Source organism: Exophiala spinifera, assembly GCF_000836115.1.
Source record: "Exophiala spinifera strain CBS 89968 unplaced genomic scaffold supercont1.7, whole genome shotgun sequence".
Taxonomy (NCBI): Eukaryota; Fungi; Ascomycota; class Eurotiomycetes; order Chaetothyriales; family Herpotrichiellaceae; genus Exophiala; species Exophiala spinifera.
This window is the reverse complement of record NW_015622519.1, coordinates 824,149-843,964: the sequence shown is the minus strand read 5'-3', so window position 1 is coordinate 843,964 and position 19,816 is coordinate 824,149. Positions and strand designations below refer to the sequence as shown.

Below are 19,816 nucleotides of genomic sequence, written 5' to 3'. Positions count from 1 at the left end.
CAGGGATGTGAAAACAGCTTCGGAGGTGGTTCGGCTGGCGCAGAACAGTTATCGTGACGAATATTCAAGCAACATTATGAGCCTGCAGGTGTCGATGAAGAAAAGTACAGAGGACAGAGGACAGATACAGATTCGTGTGTGTCGTGATGCCTTTGGAGGAACGATTCGAGCGAAGGACTTTTGGGAACCTTTGAAGAAACGGCGGATTGGAACGCAGCCAGTGAGATCCACCGTTGGGGGTCCCTGAGGTGCCTGGCGCTGACTTGCGATTGCGTTGCTTGCCAAGACTCTCAATCACTCTAATGTACGGAGTACTGTACACCCTACAAGACATGTACCTCTATGGAGCACGGAGGACGGAGTATGGATATGATTACATGATGAAAGCTTCTCCTGTCCTGCAACGGGTTCAAACGACACGCCGAATATCTCGAAGGTACGTATGTGGCTAGTGTCGCGAGTGCCATCCATATACATACCTAGGTATTTACATTGACAAAGATTCGAGTACAGACCTAGGTGTCCATGTTTGGAGGTTCTCCTTTGCCAGCAGCTGCAGGCGAGCCCTACTACGAGTAATACGACAAGGTACTCGTATCTGCTAGGGTGCCTCGCAAAAAGGGGCATCGAGTACCCAGTGGGTGGCTCAAACACCAAATTTACTCGCCAATAATAAGCACAATAAGAGTACAGAGTATCATGTACGGACTCCCAGAGCAAATTAGTTAAATTTACTGTATAGCTTTAGGAACATGCATCCGTATGCCATACCTGGTAAGTGTCCCCTAAGAGCCTCAGTGGTTGCACAACACCCCCGGGACACCTACGGCAACAACCAGCGAGGCTAAACACCACCTAAAAGGAAGCCTAAAGGGGCCTAAAATGCTGGTGGGTTGCGTGTTTCAGGCTGATGGGCTCCAGTGGGCTTTGCCACTCGAGATACAGGTATTCTGTGCAGGCCACGGTTACAGTGCAAATGATTTTATTCTTCATAAGGAATGCCCCGGGCCACGGTGCCGCTCACTCCAAAGATCTGCCCTGTAGGTGTGGAGGACAGTACCGAGTGCTGTAACTTAAAGTTCTCCAGAAGCTGCTGATCCTGATCAGTGATCATCGCAGGTGGTTCTCGTTGTTGGTCTGGCCTTGGTGCGTGCGTACCGTTGGCCACTGACCACCAACCACTGACCAGTTCCTCGACAACCAACCACCACTTCGATGACACCCACCCACACACAAGCCTCGCGACAACTGCGCCTGCACCGCCTGCACAGACGATCACTGTTGACATCCAACCACTTCGATTCTTCTCCTCCCCTCTCCAGACACTCTCCTCTGTATGCGTGCTATATCCCATCTCGCTCGCCTTCAACATCGCTCGCCACCGTCGCTACCGCACCTTACACCATTCGATGCGATGTCAGTTGGGTGCTTCTGAAACACTCGTTTTATCGCCCTACGGTCCCATCGTCTCGAAGCCGCCCTGAGCGCTGTATGTAAATACCACACTCTGCACAGTATGCCATAACTGCGCCTTCCTGGTGGCCATTGCTCAAGCCTTTAAGAGAAGACAATTGTCCTCCTGCTCGTCATGGCGGCAACCTCTCCTCTACGCCCGTCCACACCAGCCAAACCAATATTCAATCCACCGCAACTTTCTCCAAATAGAATGCCTCCAGCCTTTGTACCACCGTCCTCCTTCCAGCCTGGACACAGACACCTAGACGTCTTCTCCCCAGTCGATCAGAACGGCAGTTTCTGCTTCGACCGTGTGATCAAAAGTGGGAAAGTCTTCCGGCGGGTCAAGAATAAAGGAGCCTGGAAACCCTCTTGGAAGCCTGCCTACCTCGTGCTGAGGCCGAATCTGCTGTCTGTCTATCAGAACGCTGACGAGACCGACCTGAAGGCATCCATAACCTTGTCCGACGTCAATGCAGTTGCGCCTGTCCGTAAGGCTCGAACTGAAAATGTTTTTGGTGTCTTCTCGCCCTCTAAAAACTACCACTTCCAAGGCCTATCAGCAAAAGACACTGCTGAATGGATCACCCAGATTCGTCTAGAGGCAAGAACCGACGAGGATGATGGCCTTGATCTCAGTGCACCCCAGTTCTCACACCGTGAAGCAGAAGCGTTCAATACATACGAATCGACCGATATGTCCGCCGACGAGATACCTAGTGGGCGCATTTCCAACGACGACTACTCGGCCGTTGTCCAGAACCGTCCCAGGAAAGGGTCGCAATTAGCTCAGCGTCAGAATGCTCCATCCACCCTCAACGAATACTCCGGAAACGAACAATTCACCACGTCAATGTCAGATTTCTCTGACGCCCTCGGTAGCTCTCTGCCAAAGAACTCTGCATCATCACTTCACAAACATCCAGCTTTGACACCTATAGTGTCATCGCAACAACTGGCATCTTCTTCGAAAACAAAGCTGCCTCCTCCCGCCGGTGCTCTCTCCTCCTCGGCTGATGCTGCCATGGACCCTGAACGGGTGATTCGTCATGGATATCTTCAGATTCTCAAGTCTCACAAGACGGGAGTCAAAGGATGGAAGTGGCTGTGGGTAGTGCTCCGAGCCAAAAGCCTGGCTTTTTACAAGAACGACCAAGAATATTCGGCGGTCAAACTCCTTCGTATAGGTTCCATCATCAATGCTGCCGAGATCGACCCTGTCAGCAAGTCCAAGAAGTTCTGTTTCCAGATCATCCTGGACGACAAGACTTATAGATTCTGTGCTAGCGACGAGGACGACTTGGAAAAGTGGCTTGGGGCTTTGAAGAGCGCCCTGAGCAAACGGCACGACGCCGAGCGAGCCCTCACCAAAGGCAAAGGCAAAATGGCACTGGAAACTGCCATCAGTATCCCTATGCGGTAGACCATGGGCTGGCCAACATGCAGACTGCTTCAGGACGATGCCGCGAAATGAATTTTTTATGATTATATGATGTACAAACTTGACGACACGCCTATGAGCTCATGAAGGAGAAAACGAAACTGTTTAAGTCTCTTGGTTCGGGATCGGGGATTAAAAAGCACATGTCTTTGTCGCCGACGCTTTTGGCTTAACCCACGACGTGTTTCCTGTTGTACGACTTCTGGGCGCACCACGAACATGGTGATGCGTTTTTCTGGAAACTCTGGACAGCGCGCTCAAAATTCTTGATGCATTGACGACTGAAGAGAATAGGGGGCTTCAGTCTGTTTCCTTTTTACGACCTCTTATATGGGTCATGACATGATGATGAATATCCAGTAGTACAGTAGTAGCGTAGTACAAAAGTGTACTACATAATGATCCTCCCTTCCCCCTTTTCTGGAGAAGAGAAGTATATAGGTGTATATATATACATACATAGGTATATGACAACAGGTACACGCTCACCTTTGAAAGTGGTGATTCTCTTCCGTCCTTCCATGTTCTTCACAACCGAGCAGCCTGGTCAAGACAGAACGCTTACCGCAACCCTGTATTGTGTAGTTGGGTCGAAAGGGCGAAGGAGCTCTCCTTGGCGTCCCGCACTATCTCTCTTGAGAGGAGCAGACAAGGCAGGAGATCCCAGGCGGACATGGGCAAAGGGGGCATGTTTTTGTGTCTGGGTAAGAGAGACAGGGAGAGCAGCACAATTGCTCGGTCTGACGCTGGCACCGACAACGACGCAAACTCATTCATCGTGCGCTTGAAGCCCCCCCCCGCCCGCCCCCCTTAGCCAAGCTCCACGCCCTACAATACCTCCCCTTGTTTTCCTCATCATCGTTCTTCTTCGTCTCAAGGCCACTGCTTCTCTTCGGCGATGCGCTGCTTGCTTCCTCCTCCCAACATACCGCGTAGGCGACCCCAGAAGCCCAACGACTCCTCTTCAGCCTCCCTGAACGCCGAGACGTGCGAAGAGCCGGGTCTGCCTCCCTCGTCTTGTTGGTGACCATCGCTTCCTCCGGCGCCCAGCTCTTCTATGACTGCGCGTTTGGCCGGCGCGTATGGTTCGGCCAGCTCCCTGGGCATCCAGCCATCGTCGATGTTGCTGCCGATGACGTGCACGCTGCTCGACAACACGCTGGACCGTCGCCCGTGGACACGACCCTTGGCGACGCCAAACGGCGCCAGACGACCGTGGACCACGTTCTCGGGCCATGAGCTGGCGAAGAGACCGTCGTTCAAGTCCGCCCAAAACATCTCGACCGTCTTGTTCTCGGCCCACTCGGGCTTCTCCTTGCCGGCGAGGTCGACCTTGAGACTTGCACCCTCGTTCGCGTCAAAGTCTGCAAGCGCCGCCTCGCGTGCCGCCGCCACGTCTTTCCACACGGACCCAGCTTCTGTCATGGGGGTGTCGTTTACCTCGAACCACTCGTTGATAGCTTTGCGCTCGGCCTCGCGGCCAGTGAGTTGCCTCTTTGCCCAGAGATCCATATCGATGTCCTTGGCGTCGAGCTCGCAATAGGCTTGCCAGTCTGCAATCGCAGAGCGCAGCTCCATGACGTTCTCGACGTCGGCTAAGCCATTTCCATCGATCACGCCGTGATTCTCCATGCTCATCTGCAACAACACCTTCCACGGTATGGGCAAGTGGCTCTTGTCTCCCTGGTCCCGTTGTTCGAGAGCCAAGGTAATCCGATCTCGAATCTTCTTCTGTTGCGCTCCTTCGTCCTCGCGGATGCGGTTTATTCTCCGCCTCGCCCGCCTCGTCCGCTCATGGTGCCTGGCTAGCCGGTTGACTGCCACCTCTGTCAGTCGCTCCAGCGGTCCAGGGCCGGAGCTTATCCAGTCCAGCACGAATGCTGCGTCGGCGACGCTCGTAGCTTTTTGATCCATCAACCGCCGCCCACGGAGCTTCTTGGGCAGGATCTCTCCGACCTTGGGGATCTGGGCAGTGAGTCGGTCATGAGCTTGTAATTCTTGTAGCTCCAACGGGGTGCCGATCTTGGACTTTATGATCTGAACGTCTTCCTCTGTCACGCGAATCAGGTCATCGGGCGGCGAGAGTTGTCGTTGTAAGCTGAGTTCGCGGAGCTTCTGAAACGCAAAGAGCCCACTGAGTGCACCGGCGGGAGTAGGCGGGAAGTGTATGGAAAAGTACGGCGTCCATGTGTCGGTCCGGACTGATGCTGGTACCGTCTTCTTGCCGTGGAAAACTAGTTGCTTGAGGATTTTCCCTTCCTGGAATCAAGAATCAGTTTTGTGTGGATTTAAAGTATTGTGGTCGGAGAGAAATATATATACCTGCAACGTCCTGGTCAAGCTGTAGACAACCTGATTTGTCCTTACGTGTCGGTATGCGTATATATCAAGACCGTGCGTCTCGTGCCGTAACGCCTTTGCGACCTGTAGTGCTTGCGTCTGCTCGACATGTTTTCCGGCATTGGATCCCTTGTTTCGCCATCTTCCCTGCACCCACCACTTTCCTTTCGGAGCTGCGCCTGGGGGTTGAGGGTCTGTGTTGGGGCTCTTTGTGCCTTTGAGCATGCGAGGCGGTCGTATCCGTGGCATTGCAGGAAGAGGCATGGGCGGCATCTGATGTGCCATGGTCGTAGCTACGGTCGAAGCCATCTTGCAAGGAAGATTGCGGCCAGCTGCTTCGGCACCTCTAATCCACTCGATGAAGAAGTCGTGACTGCAGGGTTATCTGACCATCTCGGAGACCTGCGAATGGGAAACTTGTGTCCGCCGAAAAGGCCGGTGATGGTTGTCCCAGACGATGCGGATGGAAATAATTTGATCGAAATGTACCGCGTTTTCGACCATTCCATTTGCTGAGGATCAATTGGAGCTCCGGAAGGGAAATTCTCCAGCGCCGACATGCAGCCTTGGCATGGCCGGCAGCTCTCAGCCTCGTCAACTCCCAACTCGCAACCAGGATCGCCTCAACAGTCAAGACTTGATTCTTTGTTTCATCCGTGCACAGTGGTCGGGTCGAATAGAGCAATTTCTACGGGTGACCATGTCATAATCCTCTGAAGATGCCTTGCTTTCTCTAAAACCACGTAGTAGGCACGGTGCTAAATACGGTGCCGGAAATGCCATCTACAGTCGAGAAGTCATCATTGCGCTGCGGAAGATAAATGGTCATAGATACATATTTTGGTCAATTGTAGCTCTGCTCAACTCAAAAATTTGCCCACCTGTCCAATGAATTCGATCACAACTCCCCCAAAGATCAAATGTCAAAACCGCCACAACGTGTTGTGACAATCTCAAATGCAATTCAGCCGCAGTTTGTCCCGGATGCATCGCTAGCGTTTTATTAAAGTCCCATTAGAGTCGTCAGTCGTTCCTAAGTCGTTTGCTATCAAAGCCTGAAATTGAATGTACTAGATGATGAGTTATTGAGCAACAGAGGTCGACGTTACCAGATTTGATGGTCGTGGGTCGTTTGAACTGGAGCCGAGGGGTGGCCAGGTTCTGGGAATATCCATGCTTCTGTTGAGCCTTCCTCCAGGTGTGAGAGGATAGTCCACACGTGATCGATCCAGTCGATCGTCCTCATCAGAAGTCTCGTCGGCAAGACGAGCAAAATAGTCAGCCAAGGCAGCGCTGGAATCTCCAGGCACGATGTTATCGTACAACGGAGGGGGTGTAACTAACGGTGGTGGAGGCTCATCCTCGTCGAAGGGAGGTGGGTTGAAGGACGGGGCTCGCAGTAAATGCATTGGTCTTGGCTGAGTGTTATTCGGGTCGTTGGCCACATGAGCTTGGGAGGGCATGGTGAGCCCACCGGAGTCGTTGGTCCAGCTCCTCTGTACACCAGGTCCAGGTCCACTACCTACTTGAGTATTGATCGGTGGAACTCGATTCTGAGATGTTGGAGGCGTGTTCCTTCTTCTCAAAGCAGCACCTGGACAGCCACACTCGAATTCATCGGCTGGGGTAGGCGCTGTACCACCTGCCTCATAGGCTGGGAGCGATATATTTGCCTGAGTGGCGCGACAAGAGAGAATGTTGAAAGGCGAATCGATCGAGATTTCAAAATGACGTCTTTTTGCAGAGTCGTTCTCGTCCGGACGGGATAGACGCATCACAATCTGAACCTATGTTAAAATTGATCACAGCTGCAAAACAGAAAAGGCACACACCTTGATCCAGTGATTGACCTGGATATTAGAGTACGTCGTGTCAAAATGTAAACGCTCGCTTCGTAGCTTGTCCTTCATCTGATGACAACTTGGTAGTTGCACGTTGAACTCCATTTCGGTAGGGCCGATGCTTCCAGCATCGTTGTCAAGGTTTCCTAAAAGATTGGTCTGATCCCTAGGGATGTCTTCTTCGCCACGTGCCGCTGCAGAGCGATAATCGTATGGGACACCTCCACCAGCAAGGATGCGCATAGAGCTTCCGGGATAGGAAGAGACGCTATGCCCATCTGCCCGTTTTTCAAACAGCAGAACTTTCCTGGTCGGCTCCAGCCTGTGCACCTTTTTGTTGTTGGTGAAATACTGAATATTTTCCGTTACAAAGACCTTAATCCGGTGGCATTGCACCTTTGCCAATGGGGTCAATTTAAAGGCAATGGGCACCGTCGAGCCCAGTGGGAAAGACTTCCCTGATATGACTATGTCATAATGAAGTTGGTCCTCCCAATTGCGTGAAATTGCTATGGGTTCGACCTGCTCGAGCGAGCCTTCGGCAGGCGCTCTTATCAAGGTCAGTTCCTTGGCGCCTACCAAGTTTGCTCGGAAAGCACCAGAACGCTCAACCAAGGCCTCGAGTTCGTATTTGACGTTGCCTAAATCTACGTTGATTGACTCTGGTAGACGAGAGTCCAGTGGCAATTCGAAATTGTAAATGTAGTCTCCAGGATGAAACACCTTGAAGCCTTTTTGGGCAACGGTAGGTCCGCCGTTGATAGTATCGCCTTTGCCAAAACTTCGCGATTGATTCGCCTGTAGAGACAGCCTCTTTATCTCGCGTGCGGTGGAAGCGGCCTTCGCAGGGGATGCACTGCGCTGGAACAGGTCAAAAGAGGACGTAACCCCGAGCTCCTTCGACTCGACCGAAGGGCCTTTGCTCAGCTGAACGAGATCCGCACCGTAACTGTACTCGGCAGAGGGAATCTGAGCGTTGAAAAATGACCAGGTATGGTTCATGATCGTCGTGGTGTCTCGAAATTCTGTCCGCTTAGGTGGAATGCCCTCTGGCCACTCTGTTTCTGACTTCCCCCGGAAATTCAGGGATATTGACTTCAATTTGGCTTGTTTGGAGACTTTCAGCACGAGGCTTCCGCGAAGCATTGTTGTGTTATGCGTGGATGGGTCATTGGCATCGTAGCCTTGGAGAAACAGGACAGGTTCCGCCAATGCAATTGCAACAGACACGCCATTCCCGCTGGCCACCGGTTTCTCGTCAGACAGGTTGGTTATGTTCAACGCAGCATCCGCCCTTGCTCTTTGAGCCGATGCATTTCGAACATCGCTTTCTAGTCGTGGTCGATGTACCATGCCACTAACAGGACCACTTATTGTACTCGAGCTTCTCCCCCTGCGCTCCGGAGAACGTCTGCCACCGTCGGCGAACACCATATCCCCCGACTGCACCGAACCCCTTCGTGAACGTTGATCAGCTGGCACAGGGTGTAACGTGACTGATTGGGTAGATGCGGATGGAAGTGTTAATCGAAAGAAACGTTTTGCGTGTTCTCGTGAGAAAGCCAGTTTCACAAGTTGATTTGCTTATTTCGCGGGGGATCGGATTGGCGGTCTCACAGACAAGGTCGACGGCTCGACGATACCGGCCAGGAACTCGGAGAGGTCACAAATGTTGGATCGGCTGTGGACCTTCTTCTGTTAGAAGATTGACGATTCGCAACGGAGTGTACATGAATTGCAAAGAGCATAGATCTGATTGTTGTAGGCCTGTTCAGCGCAGGGTGGGTTGCAGGGTAAGGATGTGCTGACTCCGCAGTTGCGGGTTGGCTTGGCTGCGACTCACCCAAATACAGTAGTATCAGATCTTCTAGTGCGAGAGTGCCCTCTAGTAGATCGGCTTAGAGCGTGCCGTAGACCAGGGCAGCATCGCTCATCGCGGCAGACTGGACAAATGGGAGAAGTGGTTAATGCTGTGAGAGGTAAAATCGAAAGAAGGAAGCTGAACAAAATTGCTGAATGAAGAGATGCTCCTGGATTTGTGCTCGGCCACCGCCTGGGGTGAGAAAATGAGCGTACCCGTGAGCAAAGGCAATGGTTCTGGAAGAGATTCAATTGGTGGTGAGTAGCAGCAATAGGCTCTTCGCGGACCGGAGGAGGATGTCTAGCGAGGGCAATAATAATGACAACAATGACGGGTACGACGAGCAGCACCAGCCCAAGTGGGTAGACAGCGTCACAGCGCACTCGTAGCCTCGTAGGCTAGTGGGCCGTGATCGTTTTGCCGCGTCAGGGCCAGCGATGCTTGATGAGATAATACGCTGGAGCTGTGACTTGTCGTATTGTACGGGGCAGCCGAGGGCCCAGAGTGCAAGCATGCTGCATCACAGTCAAAGGGAGACTTCCCGTGATGACTCTAATCCATGATGATGACCTATCGGTACACGTAGGCTGTACAAATAGCAACCTTGGGTATCTAATGCATCATTCCAGAGGTAGTAGGTGCCTCGTACGGCGTAGTTGCTCGTATGAGCACGAGGAGTCCGATGAATCCGAATTTTCTCGGCTGTGCGGATGAACATATGCACTGAAATATCATCACCTTATCCATCTTGCTTCATTAGGTGGCATATACCGACATACGGAACACTGCGTGCCTAGGTACTCGTACCTAGGTAGGTAATTCTGGAGTGGTAATCATGACTGATCGCCATGATCACCATGGCTGCCACGACAGTCGTGTCAATCTTTTGAGCACTCATGCCCTATTCACTGACAGGCTCGTACTCTTCTTGTCGGGTGCCTGACCACCCATCCGAATCCGGCTTACTAGTTAGTCAGTAGTCCGTACTTTTCCCCCTTGTGCATGTGCTCGTAGCGATCGGCCTTGTAAGGGATGATTTCTGTTGTGGCAAAACTACGTATTCGGTATTCCATATTTAATCCTCATTGTTGGTCTCGGGTGCCCCATGCGGACCTGCCATGAGCTTGTTTGCAAGCCCGAACTGCAAACAGCCATGCGGTCGACGGAGCCCATCGTGACATATGAGTACGTGCGGCATGCGGAAGAGCGAGGAAGTCAAGACCCGAGGCTGCCGGTACCACCAGCCCAATGCTCAGTCATGTGTTTCAACTACTTGCCCCACGGGAAGAAGAATCTCCATCCGTCAGCAGAGAGTCAGAGTCTATCTCCGCTAGACGATGGTTAGTGCAGGCGATGATGTGCGGCGCTCGCCCTCGTTCTTACGAGCATAGAGAAGCACGACCACCAAATCAGGCCATACCCGCATTCTGGAATCAACGAAGCTAAACCAATACTGTTGGGTTGCCTGCATGATGTACCGGAGGTGGCTACGCGTGGACTATTGAGGCTGAGGTTGACTAAGGTCAGATGCTCTGGTGCACATCCTGGGTCTTTTCACATCTGACTGAGATCATTGCTTGGAAGTCCCGCACATCCATGTTCAAGGAGGCGTCTTCCTGACCCAACCTCGGTCGGAGTTCTGAGCTCTTCGGAAGAGCCAACCCATGGCGGGCTCTGGCACAGTTCACCTGGCTGCCATCGTGGTAAAGCTGTCGGGCCTTCAACCCAAAACTATCCAGCCATCGCCTTACACTGGCCCTCAGCGGTGAGACAGGCTAGCTACGAGTCGCTACTCGGTGAGATGTTGAGTATCGCTGAGATTCTGATCCCAATAGTCCCAATATATTTGCGTATGAGAGCGTAGGTGCGAACCATCCGCTTGCTGCTTACCCATGTTATGGAGGTTCTCAGGAGAAGGAAGCGACGTGGCAGGAGCAATCTATACAGGCAACAGCGGGCGATTCCACGGGGGGCTTTAACCCGATATCTTGTGATCATCGTGGTGGTTGTTGATTTGGTGTCAAGATCTCATATCGAGATTCGAGATACAATACAACAGCAAAAGAACTCCCCACAGAAGAATGTACCTCAAAGTACGGATACATGATGATGTAAACTTACAGAGTTCCCGCAAGCCTCTAAGGCTTTCCAAGTGGCCTAGTGCGCAAACTCAAGGCTACAGTACCTTGGCAGGCCTGAAATCCCGCGTTTAGGCCCTTCAAGTACTTACAGTACCCACAGGTGGTTAGCCCAAGGTACCTACTTGAAGTAGGTAATGTAATTACTGTAATAATTGGCAGACTAAATCATTAGCCCCCGTTGCCCCCCTCGTCGCGTATCTCGACGCGTCTGCGAAACACCTAGAAAATACGGATACTGAGGCTTCACTTCGGCGAGTATAGTGTTGGTTGACAACTCACATATCGTTCTACATTGTAATAGCTTCGTCGTCAATCCCTCAAGGACGCGCAACATGCAGAATGGCACCATCAAATGCACGAGGTTTATTTCCCATACCGTCCGTGGTGACTTCGTCTAATGGTCGATCTAGGATCCGCCGAGCGACCTTTTCAAGGTGTGGTCCTGTGCTTTACCTCGATCGGACCGGACGAACGGGTGAGTCGGAGTACGTGTAAGAATACTCTAGATCGTTGACCTTGGTTTCAGACTCGATATGCAGACTTGGCAAGTCAAATGGGTGCTGAACACAAACTTGACCTGACCTCCGATACAACACATCTCATTGTCGGTGATACGGATACGGCAAAGTACAAGTACGTCGCAAGGGAAAGAGAAGACATCAAAGTTCTAAGACCACAATGGATTGAGGCTGTTCGAGAGTTATGGATCAAAGATTTACCGCTCGATCTCGACGCTTTAGCAACCGAGTACCGAATGCCAACTATGAGCGGCTTGAAAATCTGCATTACCGGCTTCGACGACCTCTCCTTCCGCGCTCAGCTCCAACAGAATGTGATTGAAAATGGTGGAGAGTATACAGGCGACCTGACCAAAGATGTGACGCACTTGATTGCAGCAAAGCCAGAAGGCAAAAAGTACGAATATGCTCTGTCGTGGCAGAAGAAGGTGGTGAGCCTTAAATGGTACAAAGATACGCTGGACCGCGGTATGCAACTTGATGAGACATTATATCACCCAAGTATGCCCGCGGCAGAACAAGGAGTCGGCGCCTGGAAGCGACGACCTCAACTATCCCCTCGATCGTCCAAGCGAACTCGGGAAGAGACTAGTGCACCCGAACCGTCTCGAAAGCTTCGACGGACTGCTAGTGCCAGACTCGGAAGCCAGACTCAGCATATGTGGACTGATATCGTGGGAGGTGCTGGCTTCGAAGCAGACCCAGCGGACCGTCCTCGACTGAAACCATCCGTTTCCATGCCGGCGTTGAGGCAGAACGAGGGTCCGGCCCATCAACATGCAGACATGCCCTCAGATATCGCAGCGGAAAGATTTCAGGCATCCTCTGGGTTCCTCACCGGCCGACAGTTCATCTTCAGAGGCTTTGAGGAAAGAAAGGTGTGTAGTGACAGTCTACGTTCTCTAGTTCCTACTGACTTGCCGATAGCATGCTATCATCAGCAAAATTGTGCTTGATGAAGGGGGAATGATTATCGATGCCGAAAATGTGGACGCCTACGAACGTGATGAGACACTATTGATTCTGCCTCACGATGTAAGAAGGAAGAGGCGCACAGCAGATTTAGATCTGTTTGTCCCCGGTTTGCAAACTGTGTCTGAGCTCTGGTTGGAACGGTGTATGTTGGACAAGATCTTCATTCCACCAACGAGGTACCCGCTTGGGTGTATCCCTGGGCCGTCGTCCACCGTGCTTTCCTCGACCACAATCAACGTATCAGGCTTTTCAGGGTTAGAAACCCTACACGTCTCCAAAATTGTTGCTACACTTGGTGGCAGTTATGCCGAGACCTTCGCAGCAGGGGTATCTGTCCTTGTGATACGGAGCGGTAGTCACAACACGCAGAAACTTGGTAGTGCTCAAGAATGGGGAATCCCAGTGGTGTCTGAAAACTGGTTGTGGTCGACAATCAAGAATGGGGAAAGGGCAGAGTTCAAAGGCTACCTCGTTCAGTCAGTCCGGGCGGAAAAGTCGCAAAGGGAGGAGAAACGGCAATCCAAAGCTCGCGGAGAGTACGTGGAGGTAAGCACGATACCTTTACAGCCTGAGGAGAGGAAACGTCGTGAGGGTTCAAGAAACAAATCGCATCATGCCAGCAAGGAACTAGTCAAAACAACACGAAATGGAACGAAACCTCGAGATGTATCCGTTGCAATCCATCAAGATCCTCCGGATGTCAAATCCGCCGCACAAGAAGAACTATTGCCCACAAAGGATATCAGTAGAGATGAATCTAACCACGGTGAGACACGAGGAGCCTCATTCGGAGAAGAGGATCTCCCGCTTCAAGAATTATCGTCGAATTCTTCTGGCAATAAATCTGGTGCTGTGGAAGCCACGTGGACATCGTTGACTGCAGAGGCTGGGGAGTCAAGCACAGAAAATAAATCGAAGACCGACAAGAACTCAAACCTGACAAAACCAGATGAAAAGGCGAGCAGTATACTAGCCCTGAACGGCGCTATACGCGACATCCTTGATCAGGGAATCCGCCGGAAGCCCGTTGCCGAAAGCGAGAAGCCCGTGAAGAATAACAGGCTCTTCGGACGAGCACTCAGCAACTTGTCCAACGCCTCGGTGTCGTCCAACCCACGGCAATCGCGTGCCAGCTCAATTGACAGCATGAACACGGACGGGATGGGGAGCGAGATTGTCCCGATGCCGCCCGAGCGGCCTGCAGGAGTGACTGGCTCGTCCAACGAGAGGGAAACAACAACCTTCGGTTTCACCGGGCGTGCGAAAACAACAATGACAATGACAACTGCGGCGGGCGTGACTCCACTCTCGCTTGGTATGGACGACCTCGACCAACCGCTTGACAAGGCTCATTACATGGAGGAAGAAACGCCTCGATTGACACAGCTTGGCTATGAGGACCCCGAGGAGGCAATCATGCTTCGAGAGAAACTGGCCGCTTCACGCCGCAGGAAATCCAAACTCGGACAGAACGAGGGCGACCCGCAACCTGCCGTCGCCACAAAGGCCAAGCCTGAGAAGAGAAAGATCCGAGACGACGATATCATAAGCAGCGCCAGTTGGGGAGCAGGCAGGCGGACAAGATATAAACAGAAAAGTCCTCCTGACCAGGGCATCAAACAGATTCTGAACTAGCTTTTGCCTTGCCTTGCCTAGCTCTAGCTACGTTCCCTGGTTGCCATGGTTGTATATGCGCGGAAGGAGATTACTCTGTTACATTTACCTGATTTGACACATATAATGACTTGGTAGCGAGAAAAGAGGAGACAAGGATTGGATTATGGAAATGATTTGACGATAGATACCCTATCTGCGCCTCCGTCGTATTCTGTTCTCTTGGATGATTGTGCCTCGTCGGCTTTTACAGGTAGGAGGTATGGGAAGGGGGTGATCCCCCTTAACTAGTTAGGTACCTGTGACGCCCGTGACCCCGATGGATCGTGGTGCAGCGTGCTCCTTCATCCGATCGAGAGAACTGGGAAGAAACGACGAGGGTCCCCTTCGACCAGAGAGCGTTAGTAGAGCTATGTGCGTACCTCGGGCGACTCGCTGTGCTATCTACGCCGACAGAAAAGGCATCGGCGAAGAGACCTGGGGGGAGGCTCTCACTTCAATGTTTTGTTTGTTCTTTTGTCGGTAGGTGGGGAGTAAGTATACATATATACTGCGAAGTACGTTTGGACGAGCGGGATAACCCCCAAAAGTCCGCCCCTGCACAAGAAGGATCCTGATATCCACGGCTTTGGATTGTCTCCACTCGTACTACATACAGAGGTAGGTATTCAACGCCCCCGCCCCCTTACGGACTGCTTGAACGCAAATGTTGACCAGCCGAGCTCGTGTGGGGTCAATGTGCGAACGCGGAAAATCGAAAGCTGGTCAGCACGCACTCACGCACGCACGCACGCAAGAATCGATCAAAATCCGACCTGCTGGGCACTTTACACTTTGCATAAGAGATGAAAAATGTCCGAACGGTGGCATGGCAGGCCAACTAGTGATAAAAACATTTTAGTATCTTTGTGTCGCCTTCTATAACTGGTTCATCACCACGTCAACGTGCCTCCAGAGCGGGCGGCCCCGCCTTGTAATAATCCCAGAGACAGCCCAAGAATGAACTCCCTGGGAACACAAGCATGGGTGCGTGACCAAATGAAAGTAGCTATAGGGACGCCGCCGTTAGAGAGAGAGAAGGGGGGGGGGGGAAGGGGGAAAGGGAGACCTGTAAGTCCCCGTCCCTTCCGGATCATTAATTTGTTCAAGTGTGCGGCGTATGCTCGCGCGAAAACCATCTATATACCCGTGTTCACTTTCCAAAACCTTTCAAGCCAAGGAACAATGTTATCGCTTTCGAGGGCGTCAACGGTCAGCTCCACAGCCCCTGAGGAGGGGATTCGGTTGACAAGTAAATGGCTCGGTCGACCGTCGAAGTCGCGCGGGATCCGTTGTGATTGTGTAGACAAGATACTCAACGGGTCTGAGCGAGGTTTGATTCAGTTGGTTGTGTAGCACCTGAATTAGGGTAGCCTGTCCATAGGAGCAGAGCCAGGTGCAGCCTTCCATGTTGAGGGTCTTCTGCATGATAGCTTGGGTAACTCCGTGGGGCCAACAAGGATTTGGATAGGAATAGTGCCGTAGTTATGAGCGGGAATTCCTCTGTGCCGATGCTCAAGTAAAGTAGGAATAATAGTAATAATAGTAAGAATAAAAATGCGATTCAAAGCACTCGATTCCTGGGATGGTGTCAGTCAAGCGAGGTCTTCAATGACGCTGTTCAATGACCCAAGCACTCACCGTATCAACACTCCTTCTAGCCCTTCGGCCCTGGCACCTGATATGGTGGCGAAGACGTCGCCACCCCGGTAAGCTAGCACGGCAGGGACCTCGATGGCCTCCATTTCTGCAATCTCGTGGTGCAGCCGTACGAAACGGATCTTGTTGTGTTTATAAGCAAGAGTGCTCAACTCATCTTCAACCTCCGCACTGGCAGAAGACGACGGGTCGAAGATCATGACCACCACGACAGTGTCGTCCGAGACCTTCTCGATAGCGTCCAGGTAGCCATTGGCATCGACTTCGAAGAAAGTGCCCCATGCCCGCTGGCTCGGGTATTGCTTCTTCTGAGAGCTATATGCGGATTGTGATTGCGAGGACAACTCGGCCAGTCGATTCGCCCGCCATGTCTTCATGAAGTCGGAGTCGGCTTCATCGTCGGAGAGCGTCAATTGTTCATCCTCTGACGAGTTTGATTTCGGTGACGTGCCAAAGATGCTTTTCCTCTTGTCGGGCTTTTCTGCCAGATTACCGGATGGCTTATTGGAGGTCAGCGTCCCGGCGAAACTCGCTATTCGCTGGCGAAAGGTCGTTTGTTTGGCACGGGCGAAGGACTGGGCATCGGCGATGACACCCTTTGGGCCCGTATTGGCGAAATGTTTCTGGGTTGGTATACGGTAGCTTGATCTGGTAGCAGTCATGGTAGCCATGTTTGTGTAGGCTTCGTCGTCGTTGTCGTCGTCAGTACCTGGATCAGAATGATAGGCTTGATCCGGAGACTGGGGTCGATGATCTGACGAACGGTCTGAGTCGTCACTGTCTTCAGGATGAGAAGTTGGATGGTCTCGGTGAGAGAAGTAGCGCTCAGCTTCTTCTCGAGCGAGGTCGGCCATGATGTATGTACGGTAAGAAAAGTGCGGAGCAGCACTGTACACTGCCCTGCTGTGTGTCAGGGCGAGCGCGAGGGCCCTACGACACACGGCTGCCGGATGCTGCAGCCAAACGGACGGTGGGCTTGCAAGGATGTCAGTGACCAACGGTGGCATGCGCTAGGTTGATTTCCACATAGAAGATGTGGATGTTCCAATGATGCCTCGACCGCGATCCGTAAGAGGGAGACCCAAGGGTGATCCGCTCAAGCGCAAATGGAACCTGCTGTGACGTGTTCGAGAAGGTGTTGCTGGACAAGGCCGCTGATGGGGTTGATGCAAAAGTTGTTGCAGGAACAGACCAAATGGGGATGGTATGAAACACCACCCTGCTTGGTGCAGTGCTGCGCTGGTGTGGGCGGGTCCAGAAGAGAGAGCAAAGGTGGATTCAGGACTGGTGTGAAGGTGAGGCTGAGGTTGTGTTGCGGTCCACCGATCCGTATCACGGGGATTTTGCCCTGGGTGGTGAGGACACTCGTATCTCCTCTGGAGTCGCACGCGTACTCGCACATTAAGATTAAGATGGCGTCGAAAGGAACGGTGAGCGAGAGATGGTGCTCGTATCGAGCTGTGAGATATGGGGAACAAATGGCTGTTTGAGTTGATTGTGATCGACTGGTGAAACCGCTACAGACCTTTTTCTGTCTGCTGGACCGGGGAAGATTTCGCCTCCTTTGCACAATAACAAATCCTACCGCCTCCCCAGATCCGATAATCACAGATTCACCACTGGTTCGGCCCTCGCCCTCTGTGTCATGCTAATTTGGCCAAGTCTGCTAGTTGTCGATCACGGAGCACCGGTCGAGAGTAGCCTGAGAAGGGAGACGTCCACCACTCCTCGAGTCCTCGTATCAGCCACTCACGACCACCGTCACAAGCGCGACGATGTTCAAGCACGAATACCCAGTACGGCCTACGGATACTGTGATTGTACTTTGTCCTTCAAACACCATCATCTCTAGCGCCAGAAGCTGCTCAAGAGCCCGACCGTCGTCTCTGGAGCCTTTGCCCTCTACGGCATAACGGCAACCCATACACTCCTCGATTTCATGCATCCAGTCTTGTGATTCGCTTATTTTATACAGTATTTGTATCGAGATACAGCCGGCATCTCGTCACGATCGGCATTTGGCCGAAAAAGTCTGGAGGGCACTGCTCTTCCCACAGTCATTGCGGATGCGAGTACAGCCTCTACTTCGCCCCAAGTACATGGCGCACCAGGCTTGTCTCTCCATCACTCTCGCATGTACGTCCATTCGCCTTGTCTGCACAGCAGCAGAGGACGCCGCTCAGTCACCTTAACGTCGAGCTAATCATCTCTACACAAATTGGCATTCTCATTCCTGCAATAAAATCCATCGAGGAAGTCCCTTTCGTCGCGCCTGCTGACCACTGTGGTTTCTTGCATAACCGGTTCTTGCAATGAGGTGCTGCTCCTCCGACCCATTTTCTATCTGCCCTCTGACACGGATATAGCATTTTGGGCCAACACATCTCTAGCTAGCTTGTCCTGAGCGTTTTGACGGACTCTAGCCGTTTATGATGGCTTCGCCAATGACAGGGTCGCCGCCCTTTCCTGCTGGATTGCCCAAAGATTACCGGAGGACATCTTGGAGGAGCATGATGAATCTCAACTAATCATTTCGACTTTTGTTTCCACAAGTGTGACGGTATTCACCTTTATCGTTGACTCAAAAGATTCTCCACAACCCGAGCCATCGTTGACAGCGCCCGTTTTGGTGTCGCCTGATGATTCCTTGTCAGGCATGCAGCCAACGTTCAGGTTGATCCTCTAGGGGCTCTGGCTGTCAACCTTGACCAAGCATGGTAAGTCTACCCATCCCTCTTCCGGGTCATGCTTTGTATGGTCCGGCATTAGTACGGTGCTCTCTGGATCTTCTTGGCTGGAGAGAAAAGAAACCAATGCCATCGTTCGTCAAGGCGAAGGCGCCACATTCGAGACTTCCATTCTCATAGGCCAAAACTCTAAGACTCCACTGATCCAGAAAGCGATCTACGGCCATGCCATACGTCCATTGGAGTTTCACGTACAGACGGCCGTCGTAGTCTTGCAGTTGGGAAACTGATACGCGTTAGAAACAAGAGGCAGAAGAAGAGACAGACGCACAGGGTATTGTCCATTGGTCTCCGCTACGTGAGCCAGGCGTTAATGCATGCTTTATCACAATGCGGCTCTCCTCTGACCCTTAGCACACAATATGTCCAGTGAACAACATTGCAATCAGCCGGCTGACGCTGTCTACCGCTCGCGTTTGCATTTTCAGTGAACAAGGAGGTACCCATATGCCGAGGAGACGCTGAGTACTCGGTAGGACGTGGTGCTGAGAGAAGGGCCGTAGAAAGCGGCGCGATATCATTAATACTTGGTTGTTACGTGTTCTATCTGTGTCGTAGTGACTTAACGCATACGGCATCCCGCCAAGCGGAAGCAGGACTGCAGAAAATTTTGCTTACTGACCGAATGAAACGAATGCCTCTGCTCTACTTTTGATACGGTGCATCGTGTCGTCTGATCTTCATTTCGCCTTCTGAAATGCATCTTCAGACCCAAGCGCACAAAGAAGTAAGGCCGTCCACGTCAGGCTGTCGACTCTCGACGTCGTGGCCATGGCATTCACCGCACCTGTCCTGTACCCACTAGAGGCCTCTGACCATGGGCAATCACGCACATTGTCGGTAATGGTTGACGCCGGGTCCTATACCCTCGGAAGCTGCAATAAAACTTTATCCTCCTCAGCTAGCAAATATTCTGGCATCATCATAGAACGTTGAAAGAAACGCGCAACGGCTTGTGCGGGAAGCAATCTACCACCCAACCAGCGTTCAAGGGCGAGAAGTCGGTCGAGGAACAACCACTTTAGATGGCACAGATAAGCGGAGGTGGCCGTTCTGCGACTATAGACACAGGTTGAATAAAGGAGTGATGCGGCGGCGTTGATAATCTGTTGTTACAACCCAGCTCCAGCGTCGTCAATGTAATCATCAGTCGACCAAGACCCGTGGAATGGGTATTCGAAGGGA

General features: G+C 52.1%; 5 protein-coding genes across 5 annotated transcripts; 2 read left to right on the top strand and 3 right to left on the bottom strand.

Annotated features, from left to right (window-relative positions):
• Positions 1–1,588: 1,588 nt before the first annotated feature.
• On the top strand, positions 1,589–2,878 carry PV08_09282 (uncharacterized protein; the record flags this gene model as incomplete). The annotated part of the gene is made up of 1 exon (XM_016383601.1): positions 1,589–2,878. One exon carries the CDS (start codon positions 1,589–1,591, stop codon positions 2,876–2,878), a length of 1,290 nt encoding a protein of 429 aa, XP_016232224.1.
• An 891-nt stretch (positions 2,879–3,769) lies between these two features.
• PV08_09281 (uncharacterized protein) lies at positions 3,770–5,545 on the bottom strand (the record flags this gene model as incomplete). The annotated part of the gene is made up of 2 exons (XM_016383600.1): positions 3,770–5,155; positions 5,219–5,545. The coding sequence occupies 2 exons, from the start codon at positions 5,543–5,545 to the stop codon at positions 3,770–3,772; spliced, it is 1,713 nt and encodes a 570-aa protein (XP_016232223.1).
• A 773-nt stretch (positions 5,546–6,318) lies between these two features.
• Positions 6,319–8,511, bottom strand: PV08_09280 (uncharacterized protein; the record flags this gene model as incomplete). Its single annotated transcript, XM_016383599.1, has 2 exons — positions 6,319–7,017; positions 7,069–8,511. The coding sequence occupies 2 exons, from the start codon at positions 8,509–8,511 to the stop codon at positions 6,319–6,321; spliced, it is 2,142 nt and encodes a 713-aa protein (XP_016232222.1).
• A 2,965-nt stretch (positions 8,512–11,476) lies between these two features.
• PV08_09279 (uncharacterized protein) lies at positions 11,477–14,207 on the top strand (the record flags this gene model as incomplete). Its single annotated transcript, XM_016383598.1, has 3 exons — positions 11,477–11,554; positions 11,606–12,475; positions 12,525–14,207. The coding sequence occupies 3 exons, from the start codon at positions 11,477–11,479 to the stop codon at positions 14,205–14,207; spliced, it is 2,631 nt and encodes an 876-aa protein (XP_016232221.1).
• A 1,655-nt stretch (positions 14,208–15,862) lies between these two features.
• Positions 15,863–16,738, bottom strand: PV08_09278 (uncharacterized protein; the record flags this gene model as incomplete). Its single annotated transcript, XM_016383597.1, has 1 exon — positions 15,863–16,738. One exon carries the CDS (start codon positions 16,736–16,738, stop codon positions 15,863–15,865), a length of 876 nt encoding a protein of 291 aa, XP_016232220.1.
• Positions 16,739–19,816: the final 3,078 nt, after the last annotated feature.